We start from the raw sequence: 19,902 nt of genomic DNA, 5'->3' as shown, positions 1-19,902 counted from the left end.
GCCTTAGAGTAAGGGAAGCACAACTCGGGAAATGAGAGCATCCGAGGAGCATGTGAATGCTATGTATATTTATTTTAAATATTTTTAATGTTCTTTAATGTTATCCATCGTTTTTTTGTGGCTCTTTTTTTAAAGTATCGGTTCAGGCACCGTTTAGGCACCGGTACCGTTTTAAAAGTATCGATTATCGATAATCGATACCCAACCCTATTCATGAGCGCTGAACAGCCGCTGACGCCCTGGAGCTCACTTCTCCGAAAACGTCAAAGCAAATTTTCAAATAGACGTTATCTTTATTAACAAACCGCATATTTGAAGTCTAAACAAATACATTCTCGCCTAAAAAAACTCTCAAAACTACATTCCATGACACAAAAACGGTATTACTTTAAAATTTTAGTGGATTTGGGCGTCCGCCATGACACTTGTTGTGAGAAATACGGGAAGCAGAGTGATACAAACGGTGAAAGGGCGTTCCTGTAGCGATAACAGTACAATATCTCATGGTTCTCAACCACTCAGATTTGAGAACCAGAACGAACTGTTGTATAAATAAATAAATAAATAACTAAATATATTTGTGGAAAGTGTCAGGAATATTCCAACAGCTATGAAGCATGTAAATCTTCTTTTAGAATAAATGGAGCAGCTAGAATATAGACCATAATTGAAAAATTATGTGGAAAAGAAAAGTGTGAAAACGGAAAGTGGTCGATGATTTCTGAATACAGTCATGTCTCACGTAGGTGTGGAATGAACTGGAAGCTGATTGGCAGGTGTGTCCTGAACTGGAGGTGAAAAGTTTTAGTGAGTTATATATGTATAGATTGAACCTGTATTAAAAGAAATTACATACATGAACTGAACGGATCATCTAAAATTAAACTATTGTTTTTGGTGCAAGAAACATTCAGGCATTCAGGCAGAAAAAACAACGACAGGGGCGTTTACACAACACTGTTTTTAACTAAAACTTGAAAACCTTTTGTGCATTTCGGCTATTCATTTACGATGATAAACAACACCATTATCATCTAAGTGTAAACTGTAAAAACACAAATTTGTGAAAATGGTGAAGTTATGCGCATGTGTATTGCATGTTCAGTATATGTGCATAATATCGCCAACTACTGGCCTGGCATGAACAATACAGCGTTTTTAGTCTTTTTTTGGTGATCTGTGTGAATGGGGATCATTTTTGACAACATTATTGTCTATACATGAAACTTTCGAAAAAGAAAAAAAGAAAAACTTCAGTTTTTAATGTGAAAAAAGTCCTGTTTAACTAGAAGAATGCTTCTGAATTACCTCAACAGACAGCTCAAGTCAATTCATTTAGACGCTTTAAGAAGTAATCTGCTGTTTGCCAATAACTCCAAAAACCTGTCAGACTATATCGCTCTGTACCTTTGTCTCTTGTGTTCTTTCTCTCTTTCTCTCTGACAGGACGCTGACGTTAGCATTCCTTTATGACATTGTATCCCTCTTTCCAGGTGAGGAGGGGGGGAGCGACCCATCAGCAACTATCGATCGATTCAATCAGCGGCGCAGCACGCAGAAACGCAACATACGCGCTAGTGATCGTTCAGATCGCTTCTCGTCCGTGACAGCGGAGACAATGAGACTATGTGGTGAAAGACGGGACAAAAAACACCAGTTCCTGCCTCATATACCCTGATTAACAACGCAGAGACTGATAATAAGCAAATAAAGAATACCTTTTCTTTGTCTCTCATGGATCCCTTGCCGAGGATGGACATCTTGGTCAGCGTGTCCTCCTGCAGTCTCTTTAATGAGTTCCCTCGAGGGCCCAGGAGTTTACCCACAAAATTAAACTAATAAAGAGAGAGAGAAAGAGAGAAAAAAAGAGTTTTACTTACACTTCATAGTACTGTCTTCTAATTACTATTCCCTAATACATAATATTACCTCTGCAAAAGCAGTTAAACATTTATCAAAGCCACACAATGGTATATTAAATACAGCATTTTTCTTGCCCACATCAACCAATTAAACGGCACTGCTTTCATTTCTGCTACCCATGATCCTCTTTTTTTCTGGTTATGCATGCTTTAATGATCAAATATTTCACTAAGACACTATACTTGCTTTTTTGTTCAAACTCTGAATTAGTAATTTTAATTTTAAATAAGAAAAAGAGACATCAAATATTTTTTTATATAATGGACGGCACTTTTCATTGATTTTTGTTTTTATAGTTAGCTAATTATAGGTAACTAAACTATTAAAATATATACAAATATAAAATATATGAAGAGTTCAGATGCAAAAGCCTCTAAGTTCTGTTTGAAATTTTCTTCTAAAATTGGCATTTTTTAAAATCAGGCTCCTATGTTTATGTTCAGTTATTTCACTTTAATGGCAATGGAAATAACCTATTACCTGCCATAAAAGTGAAATTACTGAATCACATAGGAGCCTGACAAAAAATGCTCATTTTAGAAGAAAATTTTAAATGGCACTATATATTATATATAATTATTTATTAAGCATTAAGTTATTTTATTAAATATGAAATGATTCTAAAATGATGCATTTTTTAATTACATTATATACATGTGAATTAATCACAATTAATTGCATATATCAATATTTACTGCAAAAAGATCATTCAGAGACAAAGACGACTTAAAAAAAGGTCAATATATTGTTTATTTTATTTCCATGTCTGAATAGGTCCCAAGCAAATTGAATCAAATAGCAACTGTATTCACTCATTATAAAAATAAATAATAGTATTAAATTCATGTGTTACATTTCCAGTTCTTATAGCCTGCGAGGGCACAAAACAGCGTTCCTCTTGACAGAACTGCATCTGTTAAAGACACTTTACAGACTCCAGATCTAAAACACATACTGTTTTGTGTCACATTCGGATGGAAACAGGAGGCAAGGATCAAAGAAACACGAGACAGAAGAAAGAGAAAGAAAGGAAGAAGAATCGTCCCAGAAAGAAGGCAAAAGAAAGAGGAAGCATATAGGCTGAGGAGGTGAGACGCTTTCTCTGCTGTTCTTGTTAAAACGCTTCACCTGCGCCTGCTGTCCAGGCTTGTTAGCGATCTCACCACTGAACCCGGAGCGGAAGATCAAACCCTGCCACCCATGAAGACCTCTGAGAAAGCCACAGACACATTCGCAGCGCTCAGGAGACACATTCTCAAACTTTCTCGGCTACTTTTTCAAAATAGAAAGGCTTGACTGAACCTGATGGCAAAATTTGAATCCCAGAATTAGCAGAAAGAGCGGAGCGGTTCTAGGTTTATTCAACCTTTGTGGCAGGATGGATGCATACTTTGAAAATCCAACAGAAATACTATACTATATATACTACATACTATACAGCACTTTTTCTTATAAAATTCACCTGCAGAAATATAAATAGACATGAGACAATTGTTGACAAAGAGTAAGTGTAAAATGTATTTCCTCAGCTCAGATCAGATCTCTTATAAGAATAACGATAAATGTTTAAGTTCATACTGAAATCTCTGACTTATTAATATAAGCTATCTGGGCAAATCTAAGTGCATTTTAAAGTATGGATGCTTGTTTCTGCCACAGGATAAAACAAATTACTAAGGTAATTGTGACTTTTTCCTCACAGTTCTAAGAAAAAAAGGGTTACACTTTATTTTAGGGTGTCCTTGTTACAGTGTAATTATACATTTAAGTATTGAGTAATGTTAATTAACTACATGTACATAATATATGATTAGGGTTTGGCTTAGGGTTACTTGCATGTAATTATGAATAATTTATTATTATTATTATAGTAATTACATGTAACGTGTAACAAGGACACCTTAAAATAAAGTGTTACCAAAAAAGTCAGAATTGCAGTACATAATTGTGAGATATAAACTCAGAATTTCAAGGTATAAACAATTGTGAACAAAGAATTATTAGAAGTTTGAATTATGAGATATAAACAGACAACTGTGAAACAAAAATGTAAGACTTGTGAGAGAAAAAGTTTCAGTGACTTTTTTTACAAAAAAAAAAAAAAAGGAATTACAAGAAAACAAAAGTCAGAATTGCGACTATATAAATGCAGATTGGTGAGATGTAAACACCGAAAGCAAGAAAAAGTCTGAATTTTGAGTTTATATCTAAAAAAAAACTGATTTGTCAGATATAAAGAAATTCCAAATTGAGAGATATAATTTTGAATTGCAAGGGGAAAAAGTCACAATTACCTTTATTATTATTATTATTTGATTTATTTATTTATTTGTATTTTATTTTATTCTTTTTTTATCCTTCAATATTCAATATTCTTCTTAGCTTCAATATTAAAGAGATAGTTCACCCAAAAATAAAAAATAAAATCTCATGTTGTTCCAAACCTGTATGACTTTCTTTTCTGCGGAACACATTTTGAAGAACATTGGAAACCAAACATTGTTTTTTTTTTTTGTCCATACTATGGAGGTCAATGGAAGCCAAACAGTATAAAACTGAGAACTGAGATCTCTTCAGAAACTAAAAGTCATATTTAGTGGTGTATATTTCCCAATAGGAACATCAGAGAAGGAAGTTCAGCAAAAGATTCCATTTACTCTTAATATAATCTCATTGATCTCCAAAAGCGACAACTGAGATGTTTAAAAGATCTCATTTGTGATTTCTCTTCCCAATGGGAACACACTATGATTTGAGAATGCACTAATCCTGATACTTTGGGACATAATCATCTCAAATACTTTATAGCACTGAGGGTATGCAAATTATTATTGAGCTGATGACTAAGAGGTCATGACCTTTAATCCATCCATCCATCATACATCCATCCATCCATCCATACATACATACATACATACATACATACATACATCTAGACAGATAGATAGATAGATAGATAGATAGATAGATAGATAGATAGATTAAAAAGCATGAGACACATGTCTGCTTTACACTTCCAGTACGTGTCAGTAAGTGTCCCCGTGGTGTTATTGTCAATCCACACATTGGATTTTTAGAGCGCGGTGGGTTCTGCTGCTGATGGCTGTTTGTGGAGTTGCTTTCAATAGATGTCTGTTATTTACAGAGGCTTTTGTTTGGCTGTGCTTTAATGGTGTAATCTGATGATATTAAGGCTTGTAAATGACAGTGTGCGCCGAACAGCGTAAGGATTTACGGAAAGCTCTAAAGCTCTTAAATACACCCCATCACACACACACACACACATACATTAAAACACACACTCTGGCCTCTCCTCAATATAGAAATGCTGAAATTTACAAGCTGTGCATGGTTCCCATGAGAACATCTGATGAAAAGACAATAAATACATACACTTTGTCAATTTAACAAAGCAAAAAGGCTTATTTCAGAACGGTTTTCATTTTCAACTTCAACTATCTATAAAGTTCAAAATGTGTACTACATTTTTGCATGAGTGAGTGTGAATCATGTTTGGCCATGCAAAAATCACCCAAGTCTCTCAATGCAATTCTTCTTTTTTTTGTGCATTTATTATCCACGAGGCAAAACTAGTCTTTTAGAAAGGAAGCAGCTCAGCTCTCCTCATCAACACATAATTTGAGGTGCGGGATATCAAATTGTAATGATTACAAATTAAAAGCCCAAAGTATAAGCAATAGTAAAAGTGATGCTTGACTTGGCAAGTTTTATTAGTTTTCAAAAATATCTACCCAGCTTCTTGAAAACATTACTGTCTCACGACAAAAAATGGGGGAAGATAATAACGGTTATCTGATATAAATGCACAAAATGTGCGCGGCTTTAGGAAAATACGTGTAGGCTTATAAGAAAGGCACAGGCAAAATGGGGTAATATCTCACAGGCAAAATTTTGATATCCCACCATGACATTCATTATGAATTCATTTTAATTGCAGATTACATCAGGTAATGAGGGCATTTTACAGATCGTTCGGCTGATAGTGTCCTGACGCTGATGCTAAATCACATACGGTATTCACTCCAGTTTTCTCAAATGCTTTCAAAAAGATCTCAGAGATCCATGTGTCACTTATTAAACTCGGTTTACTCTTTATGGAAATATCTCTCGCTAATAAAGCTCCGTTTGTTTGGAAAACACAATGAAATGTCTGAGAAGAAAGCCACATTCTCTGTTTGAGATGAAACAGTCGGCACATGGAGGGCTTTTCTTTTTGGGTCTCGCTAAACAGCCTTTACAAAGAGACTGACCTCACAGGCAGCTGCCAGAGACAGGCACAACGACTGCAGAGACTGCACACACACTGGCTGAGAAAGACATCAAAAACACTTTAATTTCAAGGAATAATAAACATAAAAGAAAATTCTGTCATTATTTTCTCACCTTCATGTCATTCTGAACCCAAATGCTGTTATTTTCTCAAGAGAAAATTAAAGGATTTTTAAAGAAACCTTACACAGGTCTACAAAAACAGTTCAGTCATAACACCATTGAAAAAGTGTCAAAAAGTAAACCTTGCGACTGTTCTAAAGTCACTCGATAGATTTGTGTGAGAAATGAACCAACATTTAGCCTGTTTTTCACTGAAAATCTTTCCCTCTTTTGCAACTCTCAAAACCGCTACGTCATGTTGTGAATCTGAACCGGACACAAATGAAATTTTACAGCATTGTAAGTCAATAGCCTTTTACTCACACAAATGTTATGGGCAACTTGGAATATATACTTACCATTCAGAAGTTTGGGGTCAGTAAAAAAAAAACACCAAAAAAGGGGAATATATTTATTCCATAAACACAGATTAAATGATCAAAAGTGACATTTATAATGGTATTTATAATGCTTATAAAGTGTCCCAGTTTCCAACATTGACAACCATAAGAAATGTTTCTTGAGCAGCAAACCAGCATATTAGAATGATTTCTGAAGGATCATGTGACACTGAAGACTGGAGTAATGATGCTAAAAATTCAGCTTTGATCACATGAATGAATTGCATTTTAAAATATATTCAAATAGAAAAGTTTTTTTTATTACTGTATTTTTATCAAATAAATGCAGCCTTGGTGAGCAGATAAGACTTTTCAAAAACATAAAAAAAAAAAAAAATCTTACTGCTCCCCAGACTTTTGAACAGTACCCTAGCATCTCAGAACAATAAAAAACAACACGTTCTCAGTCCCAACTCATATTGACGCTTGGTCAGGACACCTTGGCGTCGCTTTCTGACGCTCAAGGTACCCCTTTAGCGTCACTTTTCGAGGTGTAGGGTCCTCCATTGTTTTCAGTTGTTTGTCTTAATTTAATGGATTGCATGCATTGGTAAAAAATAGAAATAATTGTATATAAATTTATACTTTCATTGGAGCACCTAACCCCACCCGTGTCAGGGTTCTGTCACTTCGGTCTAGTTTATTCATGGTTTTGTGATGGAGCCCTGACTCTCCCGTCTTGTCTTGTTTTCTTGTGAGCGTGCGGCTTCGAGTGTGCTCGAGCCGTGCATTCTCTTGTCTGCGTGCCTTGTTTCATGTTGGAGCATGGTGTTCAGATCCCAGCACTCATGTCTTGTTCAGATTCAGTTTCGGTTTAGTGTCGGGGTTCGGACACTCGCGCTCCTTGTTCTGTTTTGTTGTGGGAGCATGCGGTCTCGAGTTCGCTCGGGCAGTACACTCTTCTGTCCTCGTGTCTTGTGATGTTGCACAAAGCTCGTGTTTTCGGCTGCGTGCTTTCATGTTACGTCTTGTGCTGTGTAGCACGCAGCTTGTGTTTTTCATTGACTGCATGCTTTCATGTTGTCATGTCTTGTGTGAACACGCAGCTTATGAGTATTCTCATTAGCTATTTGTTCGTGTCTTGTTTTGTTCAAGCACATGGCTTGTGATTGTTTTGCTGGCCATGTGCTTGTGTTTTTGTTTAGTCTTGTTTGGTTTCTTTTGCCATGTGCTCTCATGTCAATTGTCTTGACCTCACCCATCTTGTTACCTGATTATTGGTTAATTTGCCCCACCTGTGTTTCCCTTATTACCCTCCTCATTTGCTCCCTATTTATTCTCCTTGTGTTTGCAGTCCTGTGTGAGTTTGTCTTCGAATGTTGTGTGTGCCTTGTGTCCTGCCCTGCCTTGTCAAGCCTTGTCCTGCCTTGCCAGTCGGTTTCCCCATGGGGTAGTTTCTATTTGTTTTGTTTTATTTTGTTATTAATAAAAGCCCTAATTCCTCGCCTCATCCCTGCCCTCCACCCTTGACACACCCCTACCCTAATCCTACCCAGTTCTGAACAATATAAAACATGTAACAGGCAAATATAAGTACAGTCACAGGTATTTATTGCAAAAACTGACCATAAAAAGCAGTATAAAATCATTACCATCAAGTCGTGTTGCATTCCAAGTCTTCTGAAGCCATACGATGTCTTTATGCGAAGAAAAGAGTAAAACATAAGGTTTTAATCGCTGAAAATGATCTCACTCTGTTAACATCCTCACATCTCATTCAAAAAGATACTCCCGTAGCATGACGCAATTGTCACAAGACATGCAAGAGCCAATAGCATTTCACAACCAAGGCTGACGTAAGGCTTCTTCTGGCGGCATTTTTTTAATTTGTGCACAGACTGCAGCACACAAGATGAGCTTTACGGCGGACGGAGACGGCGATCGCGTCTATTCCTCTCACAAATCAATCGTTTTGCCTTGGAAGACTTGGGATATTAATACTTTTTGAATAAATTATGACTGTAGTTGTATCTGCCTGTTATATCTTGTGTTTTATTGACAAATGGTAGGTTTAGGGGGATGGCGGGTCGACGCCCGACCAAGGCGGAGCCGGAGGGACGAGGGAGCCCGGTGGAGCTGATGGATCGATGGGTGACGGTGGAGGCGAGGGAGCTAGGAGCCGAGGTGGAGCCACTGGGTCTACGGGCCGAGGCGGAGTCTGGGCCTCGGAGGCTGGAGGCGGAGGTGAGGGAGACTCCAACCACGGTGATGCTGGAGGATGGCAGTCCCGCGGGGCTCTCCGTCATCGGTGGGCTCAGGCTGATGCTCCATACCCTTCCTGAGATGTTGGGCTGGGCTCTGGGTCCGGAGTGGATCCGGCGAGATCATCCACGGGGCAGATGGTGAGTGGCGACCCGTTTCTGGAACAGTTTGGTATGGTCCTCGAGAGCTTTGTCTCCCTGCTCCAGCAGGAGGAGGAGGAATTCTGGGCGAGTGAAGGGATCCATGGGGACACAACGGAAAGAAAAACACTGAGAAAAAAACATAAAACAGACAAAGGGGAAAACACGGAAGTTACTGTTTTGGTCGGTCCTTCTGTCACACTTCTCGGGAGGCAAGGAACGAGGAAACACAGAGATAACTTAAATTCACAGTCTGTAATGATCACACGGGGAACGTAGCAGACACAGGAACACATGGAATGACGTTCGAGGACCGACCAACACTAACTGAAAGGACTGGGGCTTTTAAACACTGGGTGATTGGGAAAACACAGGTGCAAGGAATGACTAATTAAAGGGAACACAGCACACCTGGGGAGGGAAAACACAACACAAAGAGTCCAGGGGCGTGACAACTGGCAAGCAATGTGTCACTATCAAAACATTGGCATTATTAAAACATTTGTTTAACCATCCTGACCAAACCTACATTGTAGCTCAACCAATAGCATGAGTTTAGGGCAGGACTATGACTGACCAATGGAAGACAGTTTGGAAAAACTGGTTGAAAAAAAAAAAAAATCCCAATGGCAAATCCAACACTAGTGCCACAAAAATGACATGCCTCACTTTTAATAAACACTTAAAATGCATATTCATGACTCTCTAATATAAAATTGTTCTTTAATCTCAATGACCAGCAACCATGTCCTCACAAGATGAAATTAGCCAAGAAAGTGTCCTTGTCTTGTAAACATGTGTCCCATAAATGAGGCTAGAGGTGACGTCTGGAGTAAAACTGTTCCAATCAGATTCATCACACTCACCCTTCAAGCTCTCTATCCTTCTCCTGCTCCACCTGTCAGACTGGACAAATTGAATTTGCCTTCCTCCAGTAGCTCTCTGAAGCTCTAAACAGCGCATTAGTGTCTACAGTCACCAGAGCTGTCAAAGGCAATCTGTTTAGTGTGACGCGAGGCGACGTGAATAGCCACGCCGTATGACATTACACTGTCGCTCTCACTCGATAATTGCTTCATTTGAAGTGGCCGATCATTACGGCTCTAACGCTGAGGGCTCATGTACTCTGACATTCCTTTTAGCTCTGAGATGAAGTTTCATTTACAAGACCTGACGTCCCCATCTTTTTTTCTCAAGAGTTGTCCTAAAACGCATCGCTATGACAAATCTGAAGTCAACAGCAAACGCCCAAGACTGAATAGTGGGAGACGCAGTTTAGAGCTTGTGTTCATTTGAACAGAAATTCACATACCATGGTATTTATATAGTAGTCCAAAGTAGGCCTACTTCCAAAAATACCATGGTTTTACCATGCTACATTTAAAAAAAAATGATGCTAGTACAATGGCCCTTTATGATAAATGTACTGAATGATTACATTTACAAAAGGTATGGTACTTGGTACATGGTATTAATATAGTACTCCAAGGTACTTCCGATAATACCATGGTTTTACCATGTCAAAAAAACATGGTAAATGTACTGAAAAGTTACATGTACAAAAAGCATGGCACTACCACCATTTTTTTGAACATAGCACCATAGTAGTACCACGTAGAAAACAGTAAATGCTATTTAGTACCACAGTATTTTTCAAAGTACCACAGTATTACCATTTGATACCATGGTATTATTTTACCACCACAATACTTTTGTGATAGTCACATATTATGGTATTAATATGGTACTCCAAGGTACTTCCAATAATACCATGGTTTTACCATGTCTAAAAAACATGGTAAACGTGCTGAAAGATTACGTGTACAAAAAGTATAGTACTACCACAATCTGTGGACATAGTACCATAGCAATTTGGACATACCATGGTAGTACCAAAAAACATAGTACATGAATTTTAGTACCATAGCATTTTTTAGTACCACAGTAATACCCTCTAATACCAGGGTATTATGTTACCACCACTATGATTTTAACATGGTACGTTTAAAAAGCATGTTAAATGTACTGACCGATTACACTTAAAAAAGTATGGTACTACCATGTGTTTTGGACAAGGTACCATGGTAGCGCCATATAAGAACTATGGTACGCGAATTTAAGTATCAATATTGGCATCTGATACCATGGTACTGCTGTATGTTACCGCATAACTTTTTGTAAGGTTATTATATTCACAAACCATGGCATTTAGATTGTGCTATAAGGTACTTTAAAGAATACCATGGTTCTACCATGGAAAATGTTCAAAACCTTGGTAGTACCATGGTACTTTTTGGTAAATGTAGTGAATAATTACACTTACAAAACATATGGTACTATAATGGTATTTTGGACATTTACCAGTAATTATTATATTCACACACCATGCTATTTATATGGCACTCAAAGATACTTCAGATAATACCATAGTTTAACCATGGTACTGTAAATGTACTGAACAATTACACTTACAAAAAGTACGGTACTATGTTATTTTGGGCCTATAGATTGGCAGCACCATATAAAAACCATGTTAAACTAATTCCAGCACATACTGTATTTTAAAGTACCACAGTATTACCATCCAATACCATGGTATTATGTTACCACCACAGAGCTTACTGATTATTACTCATGATCTAAAGCAATAAACCTCTTCTATGCCCATGATGGACAGTGGGAAGAGTTTGGCAGGCAATCTACCATAGTCTGTGGTTAAAGCAATCTGCTGATCATCCAGTTAAAACCAGAGACTCCGGAACAGAAGTCAATTATATTCACAACACTGCAGCGCACAAACGCATCCTCCAACTAGATCATTCGACTCACTGCACTGTGACAAATTTCATACTGAATAGATAATAATGTCATTATAAGGTCCAGCTATAATGGAGCCACAGAGCCAATATGCTCCATGATCCACAAACATCTTGGGGCGACTGGGGGCTCCTGTAGGTGCCGGAATCAGGAGTAAAGCAGACTTGTGTTTAATAACACAAGCTGACATTTGGGTTTGAGTAATATATTGGATGGAGACTCAATTGAAGCACAATGATGCGGTTAACAAAACCTGTGACCTGACACAACCAGTGAGACAAAACCCAACCGGAACCCTAAACTAATTGGAAATAAAATAAACTAAAATAACCCTAAACTAATTGGAAATAAAATAAAATAAAATAAAATAAAATAAATAATTCGCTTATGTTTAGTGATTTGAACAAGACTTGAAAGTCAACAGACATTTGAAAGTTGAAAGTGAGCTGTTTTGACTAGTGGTTGGACCACCTAGCAACACCCTAGCAATTAAAATAAAATGAAACGAAACGAAACGAAATGAAATAAATAAATAAAAATAAAATAGCATTATTGGTTTAAAGTTAGTTAAATAAAACAAAACAAAACAAAACAAAACAAAACAAAACAAAACAAAACAAAACAAAACAAAACAAAACAAAACAAAACAAAACAAAACAAAACAAAACAAAACAAAACAAAACAAAACAAAACAAAACAAAACAAAACAAAACAAAACAAAACAAAACAAAACAAAACAAAACAAAACAAATAAAATAAAATAAAATAAAATAAAATAAAATAAAATAAAATAAAATAAAATAAAATAAAATAAAATAAAATAAAATATATATATATATATATATATATATATACAAATTAAGCAGACCCAGACACGCAAATTGAGCTCTGATTCAGACTATTGCAGTCTGTTAGTGCATGCATGAGCAAAATGAGTTACATTCATTAAAACTGAAAATTAAATATGAATACCTATAATAATAATAATGATAATATATTTTTCCATTAATTACAAATTCAATCCCGATGGAATTCTGGGTCTTTTTGGTCTTAGATTAGGTACCAGACCTCTAGTATGAGTAAAAAAAAATGAGAGTAGAGCGTGAGTATCTGTGTGTGTGAGAAATGTTTTACCCTTCACAGCACACTCCCTCTGGGACCCCAGAGCCCATTTACAAACCATCTTCAAAAAATAGCTCAGACACACATTATCACTCTCTGAATGTGTGCACACACACAGCTACTCAAATACATATATACATCATATACAGGTGCACAAAAGTGTGTATATGCGCACAAATGTATAAGGCTGTCGCCGGCCCATCTGTCCTCATGTTAGGAGCATGAATTGTTCATCTTTCCAGAGCTCATTTGTCATGAAGAGGCCAATTCAATTCTTGTAATCGGTTTTATATGCTACCACTGTATAATAAAACTTCAAGTAAGCTACATCTAGGGGACAAAAATCTGTTCTTTCAAATATATATATATATATATATATATATATATATACTACCAAGTTTTTTTGTTGAAAACAAGTCTCTTATGGTCACCAAGGCTGCATTTATTTGATCAAAAACACAGTAAAAAAAAAGGAATATTGTGAAATATTTTTCCAATTTAAAATAGCTGTTTTCTATTTTAATACAATTTAAAATTAAACGTATTCCTTTGATGTCAAAGCTTAACTTTCAGCAGACATTAGTCAAGTTTCAATAATTACAATTATTATTGGTACTCAAATATTATGAATTGGTTCTTAATATTATCAATGTAATAAAAATATGAACAGTTTTTGCTGTTTAATATTTTTCTGGAAACTGTGACACACTACCATTCAAAAGTTTGGGGTAAGTAAAAAAAAGAAATAAAAATAAGGAAACTAATACTTTTATTTAGCAAGGATTCATTAATTTGAACCAAAGTGACATTTAAGACATTTATAGTTGCACAAGATTTATATTTCAAATAAGTACTGTTGTTTGAAACTTTCTATTCATCAAAGAATCCTGAAAAAAATATTTGTAATTAAAATAATAATATAAAAAATACTAAGCAGCAAAAAACTGTATCAGCATTGATAATAAAAAGACCCATTATTTATAATGGGTAATGCATAATTGAGTACCAATAACAATTGATAATAATTTAGCATCAAATCAGCATATTAGAATGATTTCTGAAGGATCATGTGACACTGAAGACTGGAGTAATGATGCTGAAAATTCAGCTTTGCATCACAGGAATAAATTACATTTTACAACATATTCAAATAGAAAACAGTTATTTTAAAATGTAATAATATTTCAGAATATTACTGTTTTTACAGCCATTTTAATCAAATAAATGCAGCCTTGGTGAGCATAAGAGACTTCTTTCAAAAACATGAATAAATCATAAATATTCCCAACTATTATTTTAATATACTATTTTTTAAATATTATATTATTTAAATATTTTATTTATTTCTTATACAGAAAATATCAGTAGCTCAGTATAATAATGAAAGTGAATGGAAATGGAAATTATGATTATGATAGACAAAAGAACATGAGCACATGCTATTCTCCTTCCACATGTCCTGTTCATTTACTCATCTCTTTCGTCAATGAAACGCCTCCTCAAACAATCACATAAACCCGCTGTTCTAATTATCATCTATCTAAACCCTTTCACTGCCCTAAAAAAGCTTTTTTTTCTGAATAGAGCCAGACATCTACACCTGCTGCTTAAATTTCTCTGTTTCTCTTTTTTCTCCTGCTGTTTGTCGCTCTTTCACCTTCCCAGGATGGAATGGTGTGAATTAAAAACCACGCAAACAAAGAAGCCCATTAAATTATGTTGGGAGAACTACGAAAGCACTAACTAAATGAGGTACAGAAAGAATTGTTCCTTGTGTGCAAGCCCTTTGGGAAAACAGCGGGAATATATGCACACGTCACATGAACACACACACACACACACACACACACATGCTCAGTGGTATGATAATGTGATAGCCTGCTATCAAGGTCACGCTCACCTCTACGTCTGCGAAGGGAGCAAAAATCATCAAATAACACACTCAACAGCAACAATATGGAAATTAGGACCATTTTCTGAAATCGCCCTGTGCATGCTTCAATATCAAACTCGTGTTCATATTAACATGTAGCTGCGCTGTGAAGCGCTTTTCATCCTTATGAATGACTATAGTCTGTATGTATAGTGAAGTGGTGGCGTGTGGAGTCGTGTGATAACATGTTAAACAAATGAAAGACACAAAGGTTATCAGCTGTGAAGGAGACATGCCTAACATTAAGAATTTCTGTCTGCACCGTCTAATTACTTTACACTATAACACTGCCTATAGAAAATGTTTTGACAAATTGCCAATGGATATTTATGAAATATTATGATCAATTTCACTAGCACTGCAAAAATATTAAAGGAATCAGTCATTAAAAAAATGAAAATTTACTGAAATCTTACTTAACCCCTGGTCTTCAAAGATGTAGATGAGTTTGTTTTTTTATCACAACAGATTTGGAGTAATTTAACATTGCATCACTTGCTCACCAGTGGATCCTCTGCAGTGAATGGGTGCCGTCAGAATGAGAGTCCAAACAGCTGATAAAAACATCACAATAATCCACATGACTCCCATCCATCAATTTACATCTTGTGATGCAAAAAAGTGGCATATTTTGTAAGGAACAAATCTGTTATTAGGATGTTTTAACTTTAAACCATCGCTTCTGGCCAAAATATGAGCCCATAATCCATAATAACACTTCCTCCAGAGAAAAAGTCCAGTTGTTCCTTCACATCAAAATCCATGTTTGACATGTTTGTTTAGAACTGTTTTCGCTTGTAAAAGCTGCTTGATCTGTGCATATTTCTCTCCTGATTCAGACAAAATGACGTTTCACTGCAGAAAACAATTTTATAAGTAAAGGTCGACTGAAAGCGACAGTTTTGCATGCTTTATTTCATGGATTTGATTTTTCACTTGATTCGATGTTAATTGATGGAGTGGTGTGGATTATTGTGATGTTTTTATCAGCTGTTTGGACTTTCATTTTGACGGCACCCATTCACTGCAGAGGATCCATTGGTGAGCAAGTGATTTAATGCTAAATTTCTCCAAATCTGTTCTGTTCTAGGGTTTAACTACTGTATCATATTATACACTGAAAAACAGCTTTGTTGTACTTACTTTGGGAAACTGTTTTACAGGGATCAAAATCTTCTGTCCCAGTTTCATGTTCTTGTTGATGACAACATCAATGAACTTCTCATCCTCTTTGTCTTCATCTTTCTGAACCTTTTCGATTTCTGTTAAGAGAGACAGAGACAGGAAGAGTTCGTCAAATCATTATGGTTTATCCGTGTGAATCTCAGGTTCAGATAAGCTCAGATAACAGTCCTGCCATTTGCCCGATATCATTCGTACCAAGCGTATTTTGACTGATCAGTGGACTGTGAAATAGCTTCCATTGGCCACGCTGTAATTCAATTGGATGTGCTTACAATCATATCTGAAAGACATTTATCTGTGATTGGTGGATATTTCTGTTGGTGAGGCAAGCGTTGTCTGATTAGACATTAAAGTGTGTAAATGAGCTCTTCGAACACGCACAGAAGTCTTTGTTGTTGTGGGACACAGTGGGGTGCTAGGATATTAGTCACATTAATGAGTTCTTGTATGAGTGTGGGTACTCGTGATACATTGCATTATTGGGACAGAGTGGGTTTGCAACTCTTTGATGTACTTAGCGGAAAACAATATGGAAAAGGTCATTTCAGAAGCACTGGAAAAAAGATGGAGAATTTGAAATGTCCATCACACATTCAACATCCACATGAACTGGACAGCACAGTGATTAAATTGCTCAATCAAATGCAAGATTCATCTTCTCCACACAATTGTAGCCAGACAATTGTTAAAATGATTTAGCATGTTCTATTTTTAAACAACTTTATATTGAATTTAGTACCGTTTCAGAGAACATTCTCTACAACAGACCCATTTTCCAGATCAGAACATATTGATTTGAGTTAAATTTGTGTGCTCTCAAATATTCATCAAAAAGTAAAGAGATGTGGAAAAAATATTTACGCAAACATCAAACAGGTCTTCTCAGGTTGGTGTGGTTCATCTGCGATACAACTTAATTCCCGTCCCATTGCAATAAACCAGTTCTTTTATAGCTAAAACATGGCTTCTGAATATGAATCAGTTTATGTAACAAGACCTAATTAATAATTAGGAGATAAGCCATCAAAAGAATACCTGTCCACTTTTTCATTTTTCCCATTGGTATTTTTAAAAAGTCTTCATTTAAGAGTTATAAGCAATGAACCAAACTATCCAGGTACAAAGTGAATTACCATTGATTTGAAGCAAAAAAAAAAGTGTTTGAAAATCCGACACAAAGACTGTGTCCTAAAATGGATAGTTCGTCCAAAAATGAAAATTCTGTCATTAATTACTCACCCTCATGCCGTTCCAAACCTATAAGACCTTCGTTCATCTTCAGAAAACAAATTAAGATATTTTTGATGAAATCCTTGAGCTTTCTGACCCTCCATAGACAGCAAGGGAACTATCACATTCAAGGCCCAGAAACGTAGTAAGATTATTGTTAAAATGGTCCATGACATCAGTGGTTCATCCTTAATGTTATGAAGCTACAAGAATACATTTTGTGTGCAAAGAAAATAACAACCTTTTTTTTATTTTATTTAATGCATGCGTTGTGATACTGTCATGAATGGCGACAGACTGACCCGGAAAAGATGAAATCATTGAATAAAGTCGTTATTTTTGTTTTCTTTGCACACAAAAAGTATTCTCGTAGCTTTATACAATTATGGTTGAACCAGTGGTGTCACATGGACTGTTTTAACAATGTTCTTACTACCTTTCTGGGCCTTGAACGTGTCAGTTCCCTTGCTGTCAATATGGAGGGTCAGAAAGTTCTTGGATTTCATCAAAAATATCTTAATTTGTGTTCCGAAGATGAACGAAGATCTTACAGGTTTGGACCGATATGAGGGTGAGTAATTAATTATATAATTTACATTTTTGGGTGAACTATCCCTTTAATGGTTTAATAAGGGAAAGAACAACAATCCCATTGAATCATTGTGGAACACATAATCAAATTAATAGTGATGGAGAAATATATAACTTTTCTTTTAAAGATGTTGATTACGTATATAGAAACAATTAATGTTATGTTTATTTTAAAATATGCATTTGCAGTGCTTCATGGGAGCTGGGAGCCTCTGATTAATGGAGATTCCTCTGAATCATGGGAAATGTAGGTTTTCATCATCAATTCTGCTGTTATGAATGAATATATAAAAAATATGATGAGATAATACTGCTGTAAGGCATATGCCAACAATTAACCTTATAGCTCACAGCAGATCTGTCTTTAGACTTAATGTTCAAAATTTATTCCACTATAGAGAAAATGAATGGGATTTTTACTGGACTGTTGCACTCTATTTGCCTTCAACAGGAACTCCATCATTGTTGAGGTACCTGCAGCCAGTTGTACAATAAAAACTCAGCAAACTCAGTCTTAAGAACTAGTGTGACCAACTAGCAGTTAGCCAAGGGTTAATGAGTCTAATATTTTGGATTCAAATTAGACCAGTTGTTTTTATGTAACCAGTGGCCAGTTTCAAAGAAAATAAATTAGATGACTAACTTGTAAGCATTTTATGCAACTGTCCACTGGTTTCAGCAGTTCCTAACTTCTTAACAAAAATTCCCCGAAGGTTTCCCAGTAAACCCTAGTAATTAACTCTTAATGATAATGAGAGCACTTCAAAAGAGTTTAAATATGAAAAAGAAATTTTAATGTTCTTTTCCACAATCTGTCATCTTGTGACGCTTATTGCACTTCAATATTCAACTCTCTTTTCCATTTTTTTGTGCTTTGGTGAGGACAGTTTATGCAAAATTAAGACATCCTACATTCCCTCGACTAATCAGGAAAGCACTTCTATTCAAAGAGTTATGAAGAGTCATCAAAAATAAACCCATTCTGTCTAGACTGAATCTGAGACCCATCATACAAACCATTCACTACGATTATTACAAATTTAAATGACATGACTTACTTAAATCAGATAAATATGACAATTAACTACTTTCTTTCTTTATTTTTTTGTATTCCTATAAATATGTGTGAAAAGTATCAATCTATGACATAATTTTAAGAATAAATACAAAACAGTGTATATACAACATAAAACCTGTCGAGCAAACATTTGCAGACAGGTGTGTAAAATATGGTAAATGATCTTTCGTGATAATTGTACACTTGCAGAACACATGCTAGCATTGCACAGCATTATCCTCCACAATTTGGTTGCTAGGAGACACTGCTGTCAATCAAAAGACTGTAAAAGGTAATGGTTAAGTCTGAGCTTTTATAGTTTGGAACCGGATTTTCTCTTGAAGTTAGTGCTTGATGCTGGGGATTTGATGTTGCCTAGTTAGAGTATGTTGTCATGTCTCATCTGGGATCTGTGTGTCAAACTTTATTATAAAGTATCAAATTAATATCTACGTATAGCTACTCAGAGAGCTGGGAAGAGAACAAGCGCTGCAGCCCTTCCCCGCTCCGTTTCCCAGGCCCACAGAGACAGCAGATTCAGTGGGCTGTGGTTCATCTCATTGTTTCGTATCATTATTCCTGTAGTCGAGGGGCAAAAAACGCACCCAAGAGAATACTGTGAAAAATATAAATTTCCCTCCTTAGATAACCAGCAGCCTTTCCAACAGAATCTCCATTCAGAAGATTGTGACCTACCAACAAATCTAAGCTCAGCAACAATAAGGGCTATATTTTTATTCGAGGATAAACCACAACCTCCACTTTACACATACAGTATATCAAACTAAAAGAAGTTCAACTCATTTCTGCAAATCTGACCTTTCAAATAGTTTTTACGCTTTAATATGTCTAGTCAGGCACATGAAAAAAAAAATGTATATATATATATATATATATATATTATATATA

At 35.9% G+C, this 19,902-nt stretch overlaps 1 protein-coding gene across 1 annotated transcript in view; it reads right to left on the bottom strand.

Annotated features, from left to right (window-relative positions):
* The window catches only part of LOC107687064 (KH domain-containing, RNA-binding, signal transduction-associated protein 3-like), a 168,446-nt gene that overhangs the window by 69,751 nt on the left and 78,793 nt on the right, over positions 1 to 19,902 (bottom strand). The window contains exons 2-3 of the mRNA XM_016484212.1: positions 16,074 to 16,192; positions 1,719 to 1,835 (exon numbers count right to left, since the gene is read on the bottom strand). Of these exons, the coding sequence (XP_016339698.1) occupies positions 1,719 to 1,835; positions 16,074 to 16,192 (236 nt within the window). The remainder of the gene's footprint in view (positions 1 to 1,718; positions 1,836 to 16,073; positions 16,193 to 19,902) is intronic.

This window comes from Sinocyclocheilus anshuiensis, unplaced genomic scaffold (assembly GCF_001515605.1).
Source record: "Sinocyclocheilus anshuiensis isolate Anshui unplaced genomic scaffold, SAMN03320099.WGS_v1.1 scaffold1641, whole genome shotgun sequence".
NCBI classification, from domain to species: domain Eukaryota; kingdom Metazoa; phylum Chordata; class Actinopteri; order Cypriniformes; family Cyprinidae; genus Sinocyclocheilus; species Sinocyclocheilus anshuiensis.
This window is presented reverse-complemented; position numbering and strand designations above follow the sequence as displayed.